The 24,627-nt window shown below is 34.7% G+C and overlaps 1 protein-coding gene across 3 annotated transcripts in view; it reads right to left on the bottom strand.

Annotated features, from left to right (window-relative positions):
- The window catches only part of U2SURP (U2 snRNP associated SURP domain containing), a 58,483-nt gene that overhangs the window by 13,166 nt on the left and 20,690 nt on the right, over positions 1–24,627 (bottom strand). Inside the window, exons 8-24 of one of the 3 annotated variants that reach the window (XM_081827467.1) lie at positions 24,485–24,579; positions 24,367–24,402; positions 24,192–24,274; positions 22,825–22,990; positions 22,429–22,640; positions 21,459–21,502; positions 18,265–18,369; positions 17,095–17,165; positions 16,861–17,020; positions 15,175–15,337; positions 14,727–14,806; positions 13,548–13,635; positions 12,458–12,580; positions 7,048–7,204; positions 6,021–6,116; positions 5,261–5,327; positions 689–848 (exon numbers count right to left, since the gene is read on the bottom strand). In XM_081827467.1, coding sequence (XP_081683593.1) covers positions 689–848; positions 5,261–5,327; positions 6,021–6,116; positions 7,048–7,204; positions 12,458–12,580; positions 13,548–13,635; positions 14,727–14,806; positions 15,175–15,337; positions 16,861–17,020; positions 17,095–17,165; positions 18,265–18,369; positions 21,459–21,502; positions 22,429–22,640; positions 22,825–22,990; positions 24,192–24,274; positions 24,367–24,402; positions 24,485–24,579 — 1,906 coding nt within the window. Of the gene's footprint in view, positions 1–688; positions 849–5,260; positions 5,328–6,020; positions 6,117–7,047; positions 7,205–12,457; positions 12,581–13,547; positions 13,636–14,726; positions 14,807–15,174; positions 15,338–16,860; positions 17,021–17,094; positions 17,166–18,264; positions 18,370–21,458; positions 21,503–22,428; positions 22,641–22,824; positions 22,991–24,191; positions 24,275–24,366; positions 24,403–24,484; positions 24,580–24,627 lie in introns of those variants that run through there. The other 2 variants (XM_081827468.1, XM_081827470.1) reach the window with 2 other exon arrangements.

Genomic DNA, 24,627 nt, shown 5'->3' with positions numbered 1-24,627 from the left:
TTTGGTAATAAAACAGGCATTAAAAAAGGAGAGGGAATTGAGGGAGGAAAAAATTTGCTTGAGATGGTCTGGATTTCAGACTATCATAAGGTTTTCCCCTTCTTACTGTTACTACTTAATGTCTACTCTCCCCATCACAAAAGGATGCATACACTTAAAATGAGCCCACTGTAATAAAATGTACACATAACTTGAACGTGCCAGAAAGAATCTCACTTTTCCTTGTTACATACTATGTGCACTCAAATGTTATGGACTTCATAATGCCAAATGTAATCTATTCATTAGAAGAATCAAGATCTTCAGAGGATCTCCTCTGTGCCACACACTGGATTTATGATGATGAACAGACAACAGACAAAGCCCTTTCCCTTCGTGTGAATCACAGCCTCGTAGGGAATACAGACATTAAACAAGCAAGATAAGAAAACAAAAATAAAACACACACCACAATACATGTAAAATCACAAGAGAAATAAATAGGGACAAGTAAGCAAATACAGAAGTTTAAGAAAAGGACAGCAGGAGAGAAGGGATGCTTGAACTAAGAGGCCTGTAGGAACTCAGCTGGTATGAAGGTTTCCAGGCACAGAAAATGCAAAGGAATGATGCCAAGAGGGAGCTTAGGTCAGTGGAAAAGTGAGAGAAAGCCAGTGAAGTATAGTTTCAACTTCATTGCAATACTAACCTCAATTTCACGAAGTTTAGCTCGTTTTTCCTCACTCATTTCAGAGTACTTAGAGAACTTGGACTCAGTCATTTCTTCTTTGATTGGATTAGAGTACAAATGATGTTCTTCTGATTTGGAACTCTGAGTATCTTCTTCATCTTCACTTTCTTCTTCTTGACTGGAAATAAGCAGAATATATCATATGTCAAGGCAGAAAAAAAATGTTACATTTTACAGTCTGGCTTTATTTTTCACTGCCTTAGACTGTAAATAATGTTAACAAAACATAAGAGGCCAATTCATTACTAAAACATTTCTAGAAAATATTTTATAAAATAATACAATTTTATAAAATTTATGTTTCTTCCACATAAGAAGTTGAGCTTCAACATAATCACTTTTAAAAATTCTGTGTATGTTAATGTTATCTGTGTGCCTTTCATTCTGCAACAAACTTTCCTTGCGGCATTAAGTGAAATGAATAATCAGACAATGATTCCCCACATTTTCCAGTTCAGCGTGAGTTCGGGAAGCTTAACGTTAAAAAAACCAAACGTATTTACTCTTTCTTCAGCAGGGGCTATACACTAGAAAATACATGAGTTTGTGTCACACAGTTAACTATGAAACAATGTAGCATGTAAAGACCTTATCTGATTAGCATATAACCCGAGGAATAAAGCAATGTATAAATTTTAAATATTATCACACATTAGTACTCATGTCAGAATTGATTCTAAGAATTATACTGATTCTATATCAGATAAGAAGAAAATGAAAAACTAAGTGACTGTCACAGGTAAGGATATAAAGAAGAAAAAAATCTATCCCTCCAGAAGCAATATAGTGGAAACAGACAGGCAAGCAACTACGTGCAAAGTTGGTCCTCACTGCTAGACTCAGACTGACAAAATGTTCTTGAAACACAAATGAAGGGGCTTAAAAAAAAAAAAAAAGAAGTTGTATGCTCTGGGACAGGACTTTGGTGTGCACGTATGTCAAATCTGGGCAAAACACGTCATCCACACACAAACTCAGAATGTTTATATATATATATTTATATATAAACAAAATTCCTTTTATAAAAAATACTGATTGTGACATTAACATTACTGGCATAGCCTAGAAAATATGCCATTTTCCCTTTAATATTTGAACCTTATTTGTTGGGATTGGGTACTAAACACATTCTACCATAAGCAGGAGTCCTTTCAGTATATATTTAAAACTATTCACAATAATGTAAAAGTAGTTATAACCAAATTCGTTCCAAATAAAAATTATTTGAGAGACTGATAATAGAACTCACACACTGATGAGAAAAATGTAAACAAGGCAGATAAAAATAAAATGTTGGCAATTCAGAATAAGAAACATGGTACTAAGAGAAGACTATACTACTAGTTTTGTAATTTCTTACCCAAAGGTCCTTTCCTGAACATTACTAAAGTGCTTTACAAACTTTATACTCTCAGAGCCCCACAAATCATTAGTACCTCATAAAGGTACAACTCACTACAATACTTAAAGAAGAAAATAGTAAAAGCAAACCATTTCTAGAAAACTATATTCATTGTGGAAATAAATATTTACTTATACTTAACACTTCTCATTAATTTGTCAGAAACTTCCTAAATGCAGTTTTTTTTTTAAAGATTTTATTTATTTATTTGACAGAGAGAGACACAGTGAGAGAGGGAACACAAGCAAGGGGAGTGGGAGAGGGAGAAGCAGGCTCCCCACTGAGCAGGGAGCCCAATGCGGGGCTCGATCCCAGGACCCTGGGATAATGACCTGAGTTGAAGGCAGACGCTTATCGACTGAGCCACCCAGGCGCCCCCTAAATGCGGTTTTTAGTTAATTTTTTTAAACACAAGAATTTCTTATTTTATGGTGCATAAATTTTTTACAAGTATTTCAGATGCTTTTAAATGGTTAAACTATATGCATGTGTATGTGTAAATACAGAGGTTTGCTGGAAGATTATTCCGGAAAGGGTCACTCAAAAAGATGAGTCACAATTAAATTGTGGTATCTATGCAATGGAAATTACCTAACCAATTCCAGCCTGTATTTACAAATTTCAATAATTTTTTTGCAAATTCAAATATTCCTTAATAAATATCCTTGAACACTTATCTGAATGCTTTCAACTACAGATAAATACAGAGCACATAACTATATGGACACAAAATAATGCCCATGACACTTACGTGAAAAATGGGGTCAGAGAACAGTATGGACAGTATTATATAATTTATGTTTAAAATAAATATACATGTCTTACGTATATAGAGAAATGATCCAGATGGCAAGACACCAAACATTAACCATATTATTTACTTTTAAAGTGAGTTACACTTGATAATCTAAAATACATATTCAGAGGCGCCTGGGTGGCTCAGTTGGTTAAGCGACTGCCTTCGGCTCAGGTCATGATCCTGGAGTCCCTGGATCGAGTCCCGCATCGGGCTCCCTGGATCGAGTCCCGCATCGGGCTCCCTGCTCGGCAGGGAGTCTGCTTCTCCCTCTGACCCTGCCCCCTCTCATGTGCTCTCTCTTTCATTCTCTCTCTCAAATAAATAAAATCTTTAAAAAAATAAAAAATAAAAAAAAATACATATTCATTTTACAATTGCGATTTTAATTTTTCAGGGCCTGAGCAGTCTGTTCTAACTGGTTTTGACTTCAGCTCTCAGTTACCAGTTCTAGGTTCAGATCTCATCATAGCTTCATCTTACTCTTTTAAAGAAATGGAAATTCAAATCTATAAAACCATACAGGATTCATTATAAATGAAATTAAACTACTATTTGGAAGTTTTCTACAAAACAATAGTAGGGCTCTATTTTTTTTTAATCACCTTTCTGCCATAAAAAATAATTACTAGTTTCAAAATGGCATTTTGGATTCAGCCACTAGAGAGCAGTAGCGAGGCATAAGAAAATTTCAAAGACCAAAAAGTTGTACGTGAAAAAATATCTTATCCTTGCTTTGTACTTTCAGAAAGTTATTTTTGTTATTGTGATTTGTTTGGAGCTCTTAAAAATAAAAAAAATTAGGGGCGCCTGGGTGGCTCAGTCGTTAAGCGTCTGCCTTCGGCTCAGGTCATGGTCCCAGGGTCCTGGGATCAAGCCCCGCATCGGGCTCCCTGCTCAGCGGGAAGCCTGCTTCTCCCTCTCCCACTCCCCCTGCTTGTGCTCCCTCTCTCGCTGTGTCTCTACCTCTCTCTGTCAAATCAATAAATAAAATCTTTAAAAAATAAAATAAAATATATTTCCCGTGATCCAGGTCTCGCTATATAAACATGATTACTCTGTCAACACTAAAATGCAGTCACATTCCAAACATTAACACAAATATCAAATTTATACAAAAAAAAGTTAACACTTTTAGAAACAAAACCAACTGAAGAAATATTTGAGTTCTGCAATGGCCTTTTCTACCCTTCCTTCCCCCTAAATTATTATGTCATGAATACATATAATTATTTTAAGCCAGTGATGCTACAATAGTGAGAGACGTTAATAATGATGTATTATATTCATTAAAAAAAGGTTAAAGCACTATTTTAAAGCAAACTGGACTGTCTCAATTCCTGTACTCCTCAACAGCCCTAGAGAGGTATTTCCACCAGCAAACCACACCTATATTTTGTAAATATTTTGTCATAATCATTGCTGATTTGTTCTGACCATCCCAATGTTTCTGGAAAGACATCACTGCTGCCAAGTTTTCCTCAGCATATCAAATTGTGCTCCCACATATGCTGATCAGTCACATTTCCTTCACAATCTAAATGCTACTAATACCTATTTTCTGAATCCACAAAAATGCCCAAATTGTGCTGGGACACAAAAGGGACTTTTTCCTTTGTTCACTCTTCCATTTGATAACCATAAAAAAAAAAAAAAAATTTTTTTTTTAAAGCAGAAACCTCTGCTTTGTGTTCTTGAGGTCACCTATTCTATTTAATAAAATCAACTTCCTTCCAATGATTTAAAAAGGTGTCAAGTTCTACCTGAAAACTACCAATACACACTTGCCAGGAGAAACTGGGAGCAGTATTCCTATAATCACAATCTTGGGGTGATTACCGAAGAGCAAAATTCAAAATTGTAATTTCTCTACATGTTAAAAGCTTTCTTTCTGTTATTTATTCTTAGTTCTTTTGAGGTGTTTACATTTAAATAACAGAATGGCCATAATGTAATGCTTAGCACTGTACAATTCAAATAAAAAGCAGCATAACTTTCCCATTCACATTTAAAAAATCACTTTTTTGGAGCCAAAACTATACCTGATGACAAAGATCTGAAATAAGTGCAGTTGACCATTTAGTAACTACCGAGAGTATACGCACCTAGCATAGAAAAATCAACTCAGAAGCAAAGTGAAACCAGAGCCATCAAGACCAGAAACCAAAAGCTCTTTATTCACTGGAAAAAACAATGACAAACTAAAAATGATCCTCTCGAGTTTTTTAAGAGTGAGTTTTCCTCTTCACTATTATTTCAAGCATACCTCTTAATGAAAAAGGGAGTGTATATGCAATAAGAAACTAAGTATGTTTGAAACTGAGATTCTTACTTTTGATTTTCTTCTTCTTCTGATTCTTCATGTTGGTCAAATAACTCCCACTTAGAAGTTGTTACAGCTGAGTGGAAGGGAAAAAAGGATGTAATTCCATAAGGTAAATTAGCATTTTTGCAGTAGCATAGAAGCCCAGCTTTAGAACTGAAAGTTTATATTACAGAAGTTATTTACAATTATCTATTTTTTGAATAGCCATTTCTATGCGCTAAATTTCTTTCTTTCCTCACACCTATGCTTTAATTTTATTCAAATTCATGGAGTGACAAATTACGTTACCATTCTTATTTGTGTGCTAGATGGTTAACATTTATTTCATTAGAACCTACAAATACTAGAACCTACAAATACTAACAATTACGATTATAAACACTAAGGACACATGTCCAAGTAATTATGAAAGGCAGGTCTAAACTGCATCTAATAAGTCAAGCACTATGGGAAGATCAAAGCCTGGTTTCTCTGAAAGTGACCTCTAAGTAGATTTCCAAATAGGTATACCTTCCCATCTACATTTTCTACTGAAATGCCTTAACCTGAAAAGTTTTAGTGACTTCTCGGATTTACTCTCAAAGCATCCAAACTGAAAGATCTAAGAAAATGGTAACAGCAACCATAATGAAAATTTAGCCACTAGACATAACTCTGGGTCTTAAGGTTGAAACATCATAAAATGCAAAAAGGAAACATACACACTAATGATTAATTTTAAGTACTCGATTTTTTAAAGCTTAATATTTATTGTACTTTTACTCACCCTGTGCTTCCAATTCAGATTCATCTACAGCTTCCCATTTTGATGGGGCAACTTTAAATATGGGCTCATTCTTCTTTGAGTCCTCAGTTGCATCCACTATTGAGGAAAGATAAGCCATTAACCCTGACTACTAGGGGTTGACTTAAGTAGTCCATGGGTATTCAATTATATTATTGAAAAGTAAAATAAAATAAGGCCACACATGGACTAATAATTGCTAGTGTCAAGAATTATGATTAATCCAATTCTCTACACCTGAGGTCCAATTTTTAAACATGTATGTGTCAATTCAGAATATACAAGTTGTTATGATTTCAAGCAAATGGAGAAGTTGGGGCAATAAAAAAATCTTTATTATCTCTACCTAATTACTGTTTAAACTACACAATTCTTTAACTGTTCAATCTTTTCATGTAATTCAAATGTACTAAAGACTGTGTACCCTTCTTATTTCCAAAAATGATTTTAGGCATCTAGGAAAACTGAATCCATAAACTATGAATAAAAAGAGAACTGATGAAATGAGGAATCTGGGATTATAAATAAAACTGAGCACAAGATTTCGCCTACAGTTTTCCTGAAAATTAAGACAAAAAGAGAAACTAATACTATACAGGGTTGACTATCCCAACAAAGAAATGTGACCAGAAAGAAAACCTTTTTCTTGGCAGAGTCAAATGTATTACTGGGTATTTGAATTTTGAAAAGTCAGAAATAGGGACGCCTGGGTGGCTCAGCCGGTTAAGTGGCTGCCTTCGGCCCAGGTCATGATCCCAGGGTCCTGGAATCGAGTCCCACATCAGGCTCCTTGCTCAGCAGGGAGCCTGCTTCTCCCTCTCTCTCCTTCTGCTTGTGCTCTCTCTGTCAAATAAATAAAATCTTTAAAAAAAAAAAGAAAAGAAAAGTCAGAAATAAAAGAAAAAAATTAAAGACTGACACCTTAAACTTTTTCCATATCGGCATGTGTGGAAATTAAAGAGTTTTGGAATCCAACTTATTAGATCATCAGTTTGAAATCTGAACTTACAAGGCACTCCATCAAGATCATCATCAAGACTCTTTATAGGGACCCCATCAAGATCATCAATGGGAGTAGCGTCAATAGGAATTCCATCCACATCTTCTAGAGGTGCACCATCAAGCTCTTCCTCAATGGGGGCACCATCGAGGTCATCTGGTACATCCTACAGAAATATACATACTGTTGTAACATTTTCCTTTGCTTACTAGTCATACTGCTACAAGATTAATTTGCAAACCAGTAAAAACCAACCAGCTGGATACCCACATTCCCAGGTACAATATGAGGACATAACTAGGATATAATTTATCCTCCTGACAAAGAAGCAGTCATTCTTTCATTATTTATGAAATATCTACCAAGTGTTTACTGAAACCAGGTACCATGTAAGGCACTGAGCATACAATGATGAGCAAAAATGAGTTTGTCCCCTTGGTCCCTCCTGTAATAGGGCTTACTAGAATTTTTTTTTTTTTGCGGGGGGCGGGGGAAGCAGGAAATCATATAATCACAACATACAAAGAACTGCAACTATCATGACCACTACAACAAAGAGGTATATCATACTATTCAAGTGTATGATAAGTAAGTTTCACCTACAGAGGTCTGAGAAAGCTCAATGCAGTTATGCTTAAAGGATCTCTGGTAAACAGGAGATGTTTGAGAGAGAGGGAGGAGTATTTACAAAGGTCTATGGTAGAAGGAAATATATATTTAAGAAACTGAAATGAGGACCATGTGCTTGGAACAGGGGGGCCAATTAGGAGGATCTTGTAGGAGTGAAAGTGAAAATATAATTGGATTAGGATGGTAGAAATGAATATAAAGGATTCATGAAACACAATGAGGTGAAAAGCAACAGAATCGTGATGAATAGAATCTGCTACCATTGCGGTGCATCTCTTCATGCACATATTTACTTATAAAGCTACTTTAATAAAATTAAATCATGCTATATATATTGCTCTATTACATACTTCCTTCTACTAATACATTATATATCTTTTCATGTCATCAAAAGTCAAAAAAAATACATGGAGACAAGTGAAAATGAAAAAGAAAAAGAAAAAAAGAACAGCCCAAAATCTTTGGGACATAGCAAAAGCAGTTCTAAGAGGGAAGTTTGTATCAATTCAGGCCTACCTCAAAAAACAAGAAAAATCTCAAATAAACTATCTAACCTTACATATAAAGGAACTAGAAAAAGAAGAACAAAGCCCAAAGCTAGTAGAAGGAATAATAAAGATGAGCAGAAATAAAACAGAACTCAAGAAACAATAAAAAAAATCAATTAAACCAAGTGCTGGTTCTTTGAAAAGACAAACAAAATTGATAAATGTTTACCTAGACTCATCTAGAAAAAAGAGAGGATTCAAATAAATAAAATCAGAAATGAAGGTGGAGAAATAACAACCAACACCACAGAAATACAAAGGATTACAAGAAGACGCTATGAAAAATTATATGCCAACAAACTGGATAACATAGAAGAAATGGACAACTTCCTAGAAACATACAATCTTCCAAAACTGGAATCAGCAATCAAAAACCTCCAAACAAAGTGCAGGACCAGATGGCTTTCCAGGTGAATTCTATCAAATACTTATTTGTTTATTTTTTAGAGGGGGGGACGGGCAGAGGAAGAGGGACAGAGATAATCCCAAGTGGGCTCACAACTCAGATCATGACCTGAACAGCAATCAAGAATCAGACGCTTAACTGACTGAGCCACGACCTACTCCTCTACCAAATTTTTTTTTTTTTAAGATTTTATTTATTTGACAGAGAGAGAGACATAGCGAGAGAGGGAACACAAGCAGGGGGAGTGGGAGAGGGAGAAGCAGGCCTCCCGCTGAGCAGGGAGCCCAATGCGGGGCTCGATCCCAGGACCCTGGGATCATGACCTGAGCCGAAGGCAGACGCTTAACGACTGAGCCACCCAGGCACCCCTCTACCAAACATTTAAAAATGAGTTAATACCTATTCATTCATCTCAAACTATTTCAAAAAACAGAAAAGGAAGGAAAACTTTCAAATTCATTCTATAAGACCAATATTATTCTGATACCAAAATCAAAGACACTAAAAAAAAAGAGAGAGAACTATAGCCAATACCCTTGATGAACACAGATGCAAAAATCCTCAATATTAGCAAACCAAATCCAACAATATATTAAAACAATCTTTCACCACAATCAAGTGGGACTTATTCCTAGAATGCCAGGGTGGTTCAATATTTGTCAGTCAATGTGATACATCACACTGAAAAGAGGAAGGACAAAAACCGTATGATTATCTCAGTAGGGGCAGAAAATGCATCTGACAAAATATAATATTCATTCATAATAAAAACTCTCTGCCAAGTGGGTTTAGAGGGAACATACCTTAATAAAGGCCATATTAAGACAAGGATGTCGGGCGCCTGGGTGGCTCAGTTGGTTAAGCGACTGCCTTCAGCTCAGGTCATGATCCTGGAGTCCTGGGATCGAGTCCCACATCGGGCTCCCTGCTCAGCGGGGGGTCTGCTTCTCCCTCTGACCCTCTTCCCTCTCTTGCTATCTGTCTCTCATTCTCTCTCTCTCAAGTAAATAAATAAAATCTTAAAAAAAAAAAAAAAAAAAAAAGACAAGGATGTCCACTCTCAACACTTTTATTCAACACAGCACTGGAAGTCCTAGCCACAGCAATGAAATAAGAAAAAAAAATAAAAGGCATCCAAATTGGTAGGGTGAAATAAAACTGTCATTATTTGCAGATGACAACATTCTATACATAGAAAACCCTAAGATTCCACCAAAAAAACTATTAGAACATATGAATGAAGCAAAGTTGCAGGATACAAAATTAATATACAGAAATCTGTTGCATTTCTATACATTAATAACAAAGTAATCGAAAGACAAATTAAGAAAACAATCCCATTTACAACAGCACCAAAGAGAACAAAATACCTTGGATTAAATTTAACCAAGGAGGTGAAAGACATATTCTGAAACCTCTAAAACACTGATGAAAAAAACTGAAGATGACAAAAACCAATTAAAAGATATTCCATGCTCATGGATTGAAAGAATATTATTAAAATGTCCATACTATCCAAAGCAATCTACAGATTCAATGCAATCTCTATCAAAATACCAATAGCATTTTTCACAGAACTAGAATAATCCTAAAATTTGTATGGAACCACAAAGACCTCAAATAGCCAAAGCAATGTAAGAACAGGGTAGAGGTATCACAATCCCAGATTTCAAAATATACAAAGCTATAGTAATCAAAACAAGATGGTACTAGGGTGCGTGGGTGGCTCAGTTGGTTAAGCGTCTGACTCTTGGTTTTGGTTCGGGTTGTGATCTGGGGGTCCTGGGATTGAGCCTGGCATCAGGCTCCATGCTCGGCAGGGAGTCTGCTTGTCCCTCTCCCTCTACTCCTCCCCCTGGCTCCTGCTCTCTGCTCTCTAAAATAAATAAATAAAATCTTTAAAAAAAGCAAGATGACACTGGCACAAAAACAGACACATAGATCAATAGAACAGGATAAGTACCCAGAAATAAACACACACCTATATGGTCAATTAATCTACCACAAAAGAGACAAGAACATATAATGAAGACAGTCTCTTCAATAAATAATGCTGAGAAAACTGAACAGCTACATGCAACAAAACAAAACTGAACCACTTTCTTACACCATACACGAAAGTCAACTCAAAATGGATTAAACACCTAAATATAAGACCTGAAACCATAAAACTGCATAAAACACAGGCAGTAATCTCTTGAGCACTGGCCTTAGCAACAATTTATGGATATGTCTCCCCAGGCAAAAGTGAAAATCAACTACTGGGACTATACCAAAATAAAAAGCTTTTGCACAGAAAAGGAAACCATCAACAAAACAAAGAGGCAAGCTACCAAAGGGAGATGGTGCTACCAAAGGGAGATGGTGTTTGCAATAAGGGGTTAATATCCAAAATATATAAAGAACTTATACAACTCAACACCAAAATAAAACAAATAATCCGATAAACAAATGGGCAAAGAACCTGAACACACATTTTTTCAAAAGACGACACAGAGATTGCCAACAGACACATGAAAGGAGGCTCAAAATCACTAATCAGGGGAATGCAAATCAAAACCACAAGGAGATGTATCACCTCACACCAGTCAGAATGGCTAGTATCAAAAGATAAGAAATAACAAGTGTTGGCAAGAATGTGGAGAAAAGGGGCGCCTGGGTGGCTCAGTTGGTTGAGCGACTGCCTTCAGCTCAGGTCATGATCCTGGAGTCCCGGGATCGAGTCCCACATCGGGCTCCCTGCTCAGCAGGGAGTCTGCTTCTCCCTCTGACCCTCCCCCCTCTCATGTGCTCTCTCTCATTCTCTCTCTCAAATAAATAAATAAAATCTTAAAAAAAAAAAAAAAAAGAATGTGGAGAAAAGGGAACCAATGTGTACTGTTTGTTGGTGAGAATATAAATTGGTGCAACTACTGTGGAAAACAGTATGGAGATTCCTCAAAAAATTAAAAACAGAAATACCATATGACCCAGTAATTCCACTGGTGGATATTTACCCAAAGAAAACAAAAACACTAATTCAAAAAAATACATGCACCCCTATTTTTATTTCAGTATTTACAATAGCCAAGATACGAAGATAACCCAAGTGTCTACTGACAGATGGGTAAGATGTGATGTATACACACATACACAAATATTAGTCATCAAAAAGAATGGATTCTTGCCATTTATGACAACAGGGATAGACCTAGAGGGTATTACGCTAAGTGAAATACATCAGAGAAAGACAATACGATTTCATTTATACATGGAATCTAAAAAACCAAACTGAACAGACCAAAAAAAAAACAAAACAAAAAAAACCAGACTCTTAAACACAGAGAACTGGTGGTTGCCAGAAGGGAGCAAAATAGGTGAAGGGGATTAAGATGTACAAACATCCAGTTATAAAGTAAATAAGTCACAGAGATAAAAAATACAACATGAACATAGTCAATAATACTGTAATAACAGTGTATGGTAACTACACTTATCGTGATGAGCATAAAATAATGTATAGAATTGCTGAATCACCATGCTGTACACCTGAAACTAATATAACAAGGTTTGTCAAATACATTTCAATAATTAAAAAAAAAAAAAAATGCAGGCATTGGGTGAAAGAAACCCAGTCACCCAGTTTTCACATAAGGCCACAAAACAGAGAAGTCCTGTTACACATCATTTCATCTCCCGGGCTCCAGCAATTCCAGCAACAAAAACCCGTAAGTTAGTGTTAAACAACAGGTATTTTTCACAAAGAAATGTTACTCACATCCATAACAAATCACACCCCCAGAGCATCCCCAGAAATAAATTCTAAAATAATCACCCAAAGACACTGAGTGCCTACCTCTGTTTCCTTTTCTTCAATAATATTTACAAGTCCTAAGAAAATATTTTGTAGTTTGATCAAAAATGGTTCTGGATAAATTGCCCAATCCTCCCATGCTCTGAAGCAGGTCATTACCCGTTGCTAAATAAATAGGAAAAAGACAACAAATTATTATTTAGGGCAATACGTCTCAAACTTGATCTCATGAGAATGGCCATCACAATTTGCTGAATTTTCCTTTAAACCAACATCCTTGACAGAAAATAACTATCAGTATATTTTTAAAAAATCAATGTCACCTTCTAACTAAAAGGGGACAAAATTAGAAATAAATATAATGAAAAAGAAACAGTAACTGTTTTGCTCTTGACCACCTAAGATCAATGTCCCATAGCACTAGTGGTACACATGAGGCTACATTCTGGGAATAATAGCTTAGAAATTTATGAAAATTGGTATTAAGGTAGTTTCGAACCAAATTCCTTTATGGTCCAATAAAGTACTTTTCTGATTCTGGCTAATACTTTTTCTCTGTCCCATTCCTAAAAACTTTTCTATAAAAGTTTGATTTATGGTCAAAATTTAAGGTCAAAAAATTTTTAAATGGAGTTTTTTAAATTCCCAGGCTAAAAATTTCTTTAATAGAAGTCTTCCTCCCATGAAAGTAGTATCTATTTATTCCATTACATGCAAGGTATTTTGTTTGGCTTTTCTTAACACTGGTCCACAGCTAAGAGGTTATAAAAAGTAACTGAATATATCTTCTAAACATGAATAACTAAAATTATGTTCCTACTCCAGCCAAATTATATATATCATTCTGAAACAAGTGATGTTCTGAATGTTTTTTGTGAAAAAACAAATAGAACATTTAAATAAAACACTTCGAACTAAAACAAATACCCAACAAAGTAACACTACATATTTCAAACTTGCAGGCATTTTTGATACTGAAGATAAAATGGCAGTAAATGTTAAAGCAATAATTTCTGAAAGATGCATGTTATGTCTTATAATTGTCCTATGTACTTTTCTAAGCGCTCCAATGTGCTTGCCAGCCCCTACCCTCTGTTTCACATTAGGGAAAAAAATAAAACAATAAACATACCTTGAAGTTTTCAGACTGTAAATGGCCTTGAATTGTACGATACGTAGCATTGAGGTCTGAAAATATCTGACATAACTTTGTTTCAAAACTGAAATTCAAATAATACATATTTACAATACAATTTATTTTAAAACCCCTATCTACTTCAGCATGCTAGCCAATGAAAACCTCTCTTGAACGTGAAAAAAAAAAACATAAATAATCAAGTAATTCTTTAAAAATCAAGAACTAGGTATCTAAACTCTTAAAACTATAACTGAACGCCTTATTCTGAGTTATCCTCCTGCGAAGAATTAGTTCTCTTCATTAACAAGAAACTTTACATTTAGGATACCTTATGCTACCTAAACTAACCTCTTTGTTTTATAATAGGAAAACTGACTTATCCAAGGTAAAAAAAAACAACAAAAAACCCTAATAACAGAGCTAAGATTAGGACCCACATCTCCAAATTTCATTTCGGAGTCAGCTCCTAGAGAAAAGTTTCCCTGATTCATAAAATAAACACCAAAAACGAACTCTAAAGAAGAATTACATATTAATTAGAATAGAGCAACATAGGGGCGCCTGGGTGGCTCAGTCGTTAAGCATCTGCCTTCGGCTCAGGTCATGATCCCAGCGTCCTGGGATCAAGCCCCGCATCGGGCTCCCTGCTCCGCGGGGAGCCTGCTTCTCCCCCTCCCACTGCCCCCGCTTGTGTTCCCTCTCTCGCTATGTCTCTCTCTGTCAAATAAATAAATAAAATCTTTAAAAAAAAAAAAAAAAGAATAGAGCAACATAATTTCCTACTGCCTAGGAAAACAACCCAGTGAACTACACCAATACAATGATGATCAAAACAGTTAATGTTCTGTCTTTGGTCTCATACTCTATGCTTGCCATTAGTTCTATTGTTTTTTATTTACTACGCAAGTGGCTAAATATGCAATAAAAATAAAGTTATTTTTTTAACTCTTAGTTGTTCTAGTATAATTTACCAAGAAACTGATAAGAAAACTTTCTAAACATTTAAAGTGGTTTAATGAATGCAACCCAATTTTTTAGAAAATTCTATAAACTACGAAGAAATACAAATTATTTATTACTGAGACTATGAATTAAACAAAACAATCCTCTTTTCTGAATTCCTTACCCTTAATGTTTTATTTCAGGAATATCAGCTTACACCATTATACTTACAATTTTCTATAATATGAAGCATTGGCAACTTTGGCTGAAGAGTTATACAAAACATCAGAAACCAAATATAATCTGGCAATCTAGAATACCAAAAGATAACATAAAAGAGATTAAAAATAAAAACCAGCAGCAAATAATGTATCTAGAAAAAATTCCATATTGAAATGTTTTGCAATCAGTAGCATACAGCTAATGTTTGGCTACAATAATAACAGCTAATTAGAAGAGTTATAAGAAATTCAACATTACCAAAGCCACTACTTTGGCAGGGATAAAATATATAACTCATTTACATTTCAACCTGTTGATAACCTGTGTACTGATTAACATAACAAGTTTCCCAAGACAGGAGGAAAATAAGACTGCATGGGAAAGATCTCTTCAGTCAAGTTCTTCCAAACAAAAAAAAAAAACACCAATGTTCCATAAAGAGAAATCATTCCCATACCTTTTTGGGGAGGGGTGTCTTTAAGATGGACAATGACTCAGTAATGCAATCCACTATTTCTTCAGCAGCTTCAGCATTATTAAGACAGAAAACCATTGCATCTCCAATATCATTCTTCCTTGGAGTTAACCCCCGCAGGATTTCTTCTAATTTGTCCCTCTGTCTGAATACAAAAGTTTTTAACTTATAAATATTTATAGATATAAATTTCAAATGCCATTACAGTTTCTGCTCACAAACTAATTTCTTTAAAACCTATTCGGATAAAATTGTGAAGACTAAATTGTGTTAAGTCTGATTTAAGCCCCCCAAATATATTACATTTCTTTGAAGAGCTTACATGGGAGAAGAATATTTTCTCGTGAATAAAGGATTCCAGTGATTTTTAGTTTACAAATAAAGTAAATTTTAAATTATGGGCATTTTTTTAAGTGTCTGAGAATGTCCCCGGTACTATTATCCCATTATAGTGAAAAATAAAAAGACTTCATGTTTCTCTCTCTCTTTTGAAGAAGTCAGTTACTTTAGCACTTCTGCATCAGATTAGAAACAGGCTAAAGCAGGTGGTGGCACTCTGTAAAGAATCAGAGTAACTACTTTAGGCTTTGCAGGTCATACAGTCTCTCTCGTAGTTACCTGACTTCACTGCTATTAACACCAAAGCAGCCACAGACAACATAGAAAAGGGGAGGGGAAGCATGACTGTGTTCCAATAAAACTTTGTTTATAAAAAACAGGTGACAGCCAGATTTAGCCTTTAGGCTGAGTTTGCAGACCTGGGCAAAAGTAAGATGAAAATACATCTGCAGAAGCAAATATGCTTCAAATATATATAGCTCTCCATTAGCAAATGCTCTCACAAACAATGCATCAATGCAACTAGTATAAAGATTTAGACTATGCAATGGAGTACGTAATCCTATATGCCATAATCTTTTAGCCAATTTTTCCCCATGAGGTATACAGAACTTACTCTTAGTATTTAATAGTTACGTTTCTTTCTTTTTTTTTTTTTTTTTTAAGTATTTTATTTATTTATTTGACAGAGAGCGAGAGCAGGAACACAAGCAGGGGGAATGGGAGAGGGAGAAGCAGGCTTCTTGCCAAGCAGGGAGCCTGATGTGGGACTCGATCCCAGGACCCTGGGATCATGACCTGAGCCGAAGGCAGACGCTTAACGACTGAGCCACCCCAGGCGCCCTAGTTACATGTTTCTGCTTCTTAAACCAGACTAACTTCACTGTACCCATACTGACTGAGCACTAATACGTTTTCATGGTGGCGACACATTGCAACTCTTGCGTAAAGACTCTGCATAATCAACCATCTGACTTCACAAAGCTCTACAGTAATTTTTCCTCTTTAATGTTGCATTCAGAGAGGCTAGAATTCCAAGGGTCCCAAGGTAATTTCTGTAAGAATCACAAGTATTCCATTGTTAGAGATTCATTGCTTAAGAGATTATCACTATTTTTTATCAGTAGGAAGAGATAGAGGTCAATAGGACACATACTTATACTTGTCAAGATGTTTAAAATTACAAAACACAAAATGAGAAATGTATTTTAAACATTCACAAGTAAAAGAAAAAACATTTTCTTTTAGGTTAACATCTTAGTAAGATCATTAAAGCAATTATTAAAGCAACTTTTCTGAATATGTAACAGGAAAAGAAAAAATTCTTACTCTTCCTTAAGTGCTCCCTTTTTACTAGGCTCCTCTACAAAAGCTTCTGTTTCTTGCTCTTCTGACATCCCATGCAGGTATGGATTTAATGGTGGTGGTCTCCAAAAAGATCCATTTTTGAACATACGAAAATCTTCTGTCCGCCACTTAGTCGGAGAATCTCCCTAATAAATGTCCAGAATGTTATTAGGTGAAATACCTCAGAGTCGAAATTAACAAAGTAATTGATTCCACTTGCCTGCAGAATAGAATAAAGCTTCCACCTATAGTAAACATGGGCTGGTGTCTGGTTTTCAAATAAGAACCTAAAACAAAACGAACAAACAAAAAAAAAATATATTCTTTAACAAAGGAGTGTCTTCAAGTAAATTTAAACAAATGAGAAATACTATTTGCCTATCTCATTTGAAATAAACCAAAAGCAGAGATCCCTGAAGAAAAATCCTCACCCACTGCCTTCTGCCATCTATCCCCTTCCTCAGCCTAGCCCCCACACTGCCTTTGTGACTGACATTGGTACTCAGAAGGTATGTATGCATCTTACTGAGTCTTACAATCAATTTTATTGAATGCTTATATGTCAGATATTATATCTGGCAGTGGATTTTCCCAAGATAGAAATTTCAAAAGCAGTGGTTGTTAAATGACTTAGGAGTGTTAAATGAATGTCTTAAATATATCTGTTCAGAAGATAAGCAATTTTCTATAGTGCTCTATTGTTCTACTATGAAGGACTCTTTCACTGAAAAACATAAAAAAAAGAGTAGTATTTTCCTCCTAAAGACTGCTAAAAACAATGTTATTTAATTAACTTAAATCAAAATCAGATAGAAAACTGACCCAAGATCCTAGTCTAATTACTAAAACTGCCTTCTCATCCCACTGCAAAAATAACCCCATACTTATAGAACTTTATTCTAGCAAATATTTTTAGCTCCAAAAAATAAGTAAAAAGTATTTTTTAAATGCACACCTGAGGATTAAAAAAAAAATGTGGTATATACATGCAATGGACTATTACTCAGCTTTAAAAGGTAAGGAAATTCTTACACATGCTTCAACATGGACGAACCCTGAAGACATTATGCTAAATGAAATAAGCAAGTCTCAAAGTACTGAATGAATCCACTTATATGAGGTAACTAGAGTAAACAAATTCAAAGAGACAGAGAAAGTCGATGGCGGCTACCAGAGGCTGGAGGGCCCAGGGAATGGGGAGTTATTGTTCAAGGGGTACAATTTCAGTTATGGAAGATAAGAAAATTTCTGGAGATAGACAATGGTGGTGGTTTGCACAAAAATGTGAATGCACTTGATGCCACTCAACTGTACATGTTAAAATGGCAAAAACGGTACATTTTCTATTATATGTATATTTTACCACAATAAAAAAAAAATGCACACCTGAACATAGGATTGTTGATTTCTCTGTTCATAATCATAGCTTCAAACATTGGCCCTTCACGTACAACAAACTCTATCATTCGATGTATCAGGGCGAGCAAATTCCTACAACAACAACACAGTTAAAGAAAATGGATTCAGACCTACCACTATATAAAACTATACTTGACCTAAGTTACTATAATTGTGCAGAAAAAGATAATTCTGCTGACTAATACAACATTTTATACAAAAAAAATAACCTGGAGCATATGTTAATGCCTTGTGCATTAAGAGGGAGTGGAACAATGGGGATAGGGGAGTGGGAGGGGAAGGAGAGATGAAGGGAGGGTGGGAAACCACAACACAGCTTCATAGCAATAAAGATTTTTTTCTAAATGCCACTTAATTTTATTTTCCAAATGCAAAACATTAAATTATGAATCACAACTAATTGGAAAGCTGCAAATATATAAAATGAGTAAACTTAGAGCTTACATGTTATCATAGCCATCTAAAAACTTACACACTATCTCAGTTTTAAAAGAAAATATTCCTAAACCAAGCACTTTTGTGGTGGTATTGAAATGTGATATACATGACTATAATTTATAAAAAATGCAAAACTATTTAACAAGTTTAAGGCCTGATTTAATAAAAAAATCCATCCAACTCTTGTGTTTTTCTGGTACACATATAGCAGATGGAGTTTTTATTGAATCTGACCTTTAATGAGGCAACATCCCTTTGGATCACACATCAAACTGGTTCACACAACTCATGATGTATAATTCTGCCTGCATATTATGACTCAATGAAGCAATTATATTGCCAAAGCCTTAAATGGAGTCCTCTTTCCAAAATATTCCAAAATAAGGGACATGGTGAGATGCCTCTCCCATTTTTTATAACAATTACTTTCCAATATTTAAGCCAAGAAGAAACTTGTAACTTTTTTAGTACAATCATTTTATTGGTTGGGCTCATAGAAAATCTTTATTTTTAAAATCTAGGTCCTAAAACTCATGTGATTTAAACACTATTTTAAGACATTAATTACAGCATCAAGCATAAATGACTCAGCTTATTATAAGCTGCTTTTGATTTCTCACTTCACCAGTCCCCCAGCATACAGAGTAGGCAAATAGTAATTGGGAAAAGCAAAAGGATATTGGCTCTTGGTACAAGGCACACACTAAATTACACCTTTAGCATTCCCAGCTCAAATTAAGTTCATGTAATTGCTAGAATATAAATAAATATATAGTTATAGAATAAGACAGATTTTTTTGGCTCTATAATGCCCTGCTTCAGAGTACATAAACAATAAATTTATCTCATGGTCACTGTAATTATTTTCTCCCATTTCAAACAAACCTACTTATTAAATGGACACTAAAATCTCTATATGGTGAAAAAAAATTTTTTTGACCTCCTCTAGGTCAAAAAAATTATATGAAAGTTTAAATCTTTAATAAAGGGGAAGCTACATATTTAAAACTATTAATTCAACCTCAAATTGTTAAAACAAAAAACCAGAAGCATCACTTAATTTTATATCTAAAAATTATTTTTCTTTCACAGAAGTATTAACTATTCTGCAAATATGCAGTTTTTGTTATCCAAATGACAATGTATTCTCAGCATCCATATAGTTAATGATATTATTTGGAAGGAAGGGAGATAATGTAAAGTTATGATTCAGTTCCAAAACTCCCACTGGTATGTGTCAAATTAAAGTGAAGGGAAATTTTATGTAAATATCATAATATATAAAATCAATTACTGGGGGGACAAATACTATACATCCAGAAACTTGTATGACTTAAGTCAAATGCAACTTGACTTGAATATTATTAAATGAAAAGTGGTTTAGCAAGTTTAAAACAAAGGATTTACTGTAATGGTGAGTTAAGACTTTTCAACAAAATGTATACTCAAAATTTAGTTTAGAAATAAGCTGAGCCACATGTAAAGCTACTACTGGAATATGCTTTTTGAATGCTACAAAAATACTTCCCTGTGAATGCTTTATCAGTGGAAAAATAACCCACTATAGTTTTAAACAGGCTTGTAAACTGATAACATGTATTTTTAGAAAATTTAAAGTTAAAAGTTTTAAAATATTTCATGTGATTATTTAAAATCAAAATCTGACAATTAGTTGTTGCTAAGCTGAATTCAAGATTATTAAAGAATTGCAATCACACTTTTTCCCTAAAGATGGTGTATTTAACATTTTTAAAAGGGTGACTTTTCTATCAGAATGAAACAGTGTAGTACAAAAAGATGATATATTTTAAAGTGCATTATTTTATTTTAAAATGGCAATTATCTTACTCTGGGCAACAATAACAAAAAAAAAAAACAAAAATTGTCTCTCAGTTATAATAAAACCACATTTATTGGAGTCGATCGTACCAATGTCTGGTCAAAAACTGTATACTTTCCCAATCCATCCCATGATGTTTTCCTGGTCCCCCGCTGCCGCAGACAGTTCAGCTGGTGTTGCTCACCAAGGCCAATGTCAAAGAGAATTTGGTATTCTTTTGTGTTCATTTATTATTCAACCAGTGTTGTGTTCCTGTGTTTGGGAAAAGGCTTAGCTTGACTGAGCAAGAGCATACCTAGAGCATGAATTCTTCTGCTTTATCATTATGTTGAAAAAGAAAAAAAAGGAAGAAAGGAAAAGAAAAGAATTCCAAACACCTTTGTCACCATGAAAAAAATTTCTAGTATGTTGAGTGTTCATGAAAATAACAGGAATTCCTAATCAATTAGAAAAAAAACAAAGCTATGCCCTTCAGTAAGGAGAACTCAAACTAAGGTTGCATATTAAACACAGATCATTCAGGAACCAAAAGAAAAAAACAGATTGGGTCAAACTGTAACATTATATACAATTTAAAATACATTTAAAACACCTATTTTCCCATCACAATATTATTAAACTAACAACTCCAGATTAAATGTATCAAACACATTCTAACTACTAAAACTATAAAATGCCCTACTTTGTTAACAATAAAAACAAAAAGATAATGACATAAAATTGCAAAGTATACTAAAGTTAGTCACATATCCCCCCCAAAAAGTACTGGGAAGGAACCATTGCTCAGTCAAGATATTACCTTTTCCTCAACACCATTTTTTTTTTAATTCAGAAGGGGATATTGTCTATATTTAGATCAGTAATAATAAAGAAAAACATGTACCTTTCTGTTGGGATAACCACTTTGACTATGGCTTGCGACAGAGTCTGTATATGAAGTCACATCAGATAATAAACATAGAATATGTGAGTATTGTTAACAAGTAACAAGCAAAAATATACATAATGCATTGAAAACACTACACATCTAATCACAAGTTTTGCAGGCAATCACTGCATTTGAAGTAATTATACACTAAGCAATTACATAAATGCAAATGGATGTGTTCAGTGAACAATAAATGTTCACCAAATGCAAAGAATCAGAACATTCCTGCCAGAATGCACATCAATGCACTGAAATAGGTACTACACTGAGAATTATCAGATAAAGATTTTAATTTGTGAAATAATTAACTGTTTGCCTCTGACCATACAGTTTGCTACTTTGTTCCCAAGCCTTTAAAACCAGCCCTGTCATTTTAAGTGTAATTATTTCATAATAGAACCAACAAATTCTTATAAACTTGAAATTAAGTTGGTTTTATGTTTAATAAAAAGAAAATACTCACCCTTTGCCTTTACTAGAGTAGTTAACTGCTTTTTTAAAAACCACATATGCTCTCAAATACTCTAATACCTCAGATCTTGAGAACTAAGTTAGCTAGCAGCCATCCAAACAGTTTAACTATTTAGGTCTTTCTAATTGAAAAGTCACTTAACCAAATACAAAGTAACACTTTCTCAGAACAAAGTAAATTTAGATACTGCACTTTAGCAAACCTGGATACAACAGTGGACAAAGAGAAAAAAAACCTAAGTGGTCAAAAAAGGAATGGTAGCCACAAATAAAAATATGACCTAGTATTTCAATACAGGGTTTCCATGGGCTAAGGCAGGGAACACATCTACTTATTTAAGAGTTGTCAAACAGAATTACACACACATTTTCTATAAAATTATTGAAAAGAAATACTACCACAGATTTAGTATTTACAAATTAGATGCGGCCCTATGTACATTTTTTAAATTACCTTCTCAAAATCCTCCTTGTTTTTAGGTGGCGGTAACATTGGAGCATTAGGGTTTTTTAACCTCTCTCTAGGCTGCGCATTAAAAGGCAGTCCTGATGGAGGTGGGGGAAGCGTATGTTCCATCATAGAAGGCGGAATGTATATTGGATGTGGAGGAATAGGCACAGCTTTACCCCAACCTAACTTCATTTCAAAAGACATAATCATCTTTCCTGCAAAGAAGAAAAGAAAGGTCACCCTGGTAATTCTCAAAACAAAATAAAAGATCTCTGTTAATTTGAATTAATTTCCATGTTTAACCTTTCCATTTCTGGTCCATTTTTTCCCTAGAGTTTTTATACTTTTCAGAACCAGAAAAAAAGGCTGAATTCTATAGTAGGCAGTAAAAAACTTTACCATTTAAATTTTTTAAAGCTCTTTCAGCATCTCTTCTATTCATAAAGGCCACAAAGCCACAATTTCTCTCTCTTGCTCTTTCTTCATCAGTTCTAGGCCACATAATTTTCACACTGGCTAATGGTCCAAATCTTCCAAATTCTTGACAAAGCATTTCTTCATTCATCTATTAAAAGGCATAAAAATGTATAAATAGATAAATAAATAAATAAATATAAAAGGCGTAAGAGTTTTTTCGGCATGCAGAAAAAAGGAGGGAAGAAGTCTGTGACAGCGAGCAAATTTTTACAAAATGAACAGTGAGTCCTATTAATGCTACAAGTTTCCATTCAAGTACTAGGACCCTAAATAGTACAATCTTGCCCTCAGGGGACATTCACAAATCTTTTCATACCAGAAACACAAGTAAGTGGTCAGGGTGAAGAGGCTGGGTGGCTAAAGAAAAGCACACCTCTATCTCCCCTGCTGTTCCTTTTGAGATCCTGCATCTAAAATAAGCTGTTCTTCGGCAGTGGTTTGTTTAGACATTTAGCAACTTTTTTCAGTCAGCTCTGATTATCACATTTAAGGCAAGGAGAAAGTACATGTTGGTGATGAAAGAAAAAAAAAAGCATCTAATCACTTTTTCTTTTTCCAGCACCCAATGTAATTAAGAAGAGAGAAAAAGAGAAAATGGTAAATATACAATGAGGTCCAAAACATAATTTTGGGCGCCTGGGTGGCTCAGTCGGTTGGGCGTCTGCCTTCGGCTCAGGTCATGATCCCAGAGTCCTGGGATGGAGTCCCACATCGGGCTCCCTGCTCAGTGGGGAGCCTGCTTCTCCCTCTCCGTCTGCCCCTCCCCCACTGCTTGTGCACTCTCTCTCTAACAAAATCTTTAAAAAAAAAAAACATAATTTTTTAAAAGAGCATATAACTACCACTATATTCCTCATAACACAAGTAACACTGAAGTGAGGAAAAGAATTCACAAATTACTAATTTGCTATCATGAAGAGAAAACAGAAAAAGGATGTCCATTAAGGAAGTAAGCTATGCACAAGAGGGTAGTCTCAAAAGAACACTGTTCACCACTGGTCAAATCCTGATTTGATAAATAATAAAATCAGTACACAGTAAGATATTTCAAATTAAGATAGCCAAGTTACAGAAAGAGGAGATAAGTCCTTAAGAATTGTAGCAAGACAATTCAGCCCATACCAGTAAGGCTCAATTTTATAAGATAATTTTAGAGACTTCAATAGTCTCTAGGTTCCTTCAAATTTGCTTACTTCAGATTCTTGACTTTATTTTTTGTTGACAAAGCAATTTTCTTCCATAATTATAAAGAATATGAGCCAACATTCATCTAACTTTTCTAATATTACCTGTGGATTAATATTTCCAAGATATAAATTAGTAGTGCTTGGATCCCCTACATCATGTGAGCCAGGTGCATAATCATCAAGAACTAGGATAAAGAGGGGAAAAAAAAATTATAACCTGCATAATACAAAGTTTGAAAAATTTCTATTAATTAAAAAAAGCAAAAAACTGTATTACCACCAGATGATCTATTTCTTCTTGAAGGCGCATCCACTTTAAAAGGGGAAAAAGAAAACAATTCTTAGTTTTTAGAATAGTTAATCACAATATAAACATTAAAATAAATGCCACTTACTAGAACGACGCTGACCATCAGAATCTGACTGAGGAGGCTCAAATCGGCTTAACCTGCCTTTTGTTTTATGTCTCTCATCACGCTCTTCCTGAATTCTGTTGAAAATATTTATAATCACTAATAATGAGGCAAAAGTTGTTCAT

The sequence above is a fragment of the Leptonychotes weddellii genome, chromosome 1 (assembly GCF_054177405.1).
Source record: "Leptonychotes weddellii isolate Sample4059 chromosome 1, ASM5417740v2, whole genome shotgun sequence".
Classification (NCBI taxonomy): Eukaryota; Metazoa; Chordata; class Mammalia; order Carnivora; family Phocidae; genus Leptonychotes; species Leptonychotes weddellii.
This window is presented reverse-complemented; position numbering and strand designations above follow the sequence as displayed.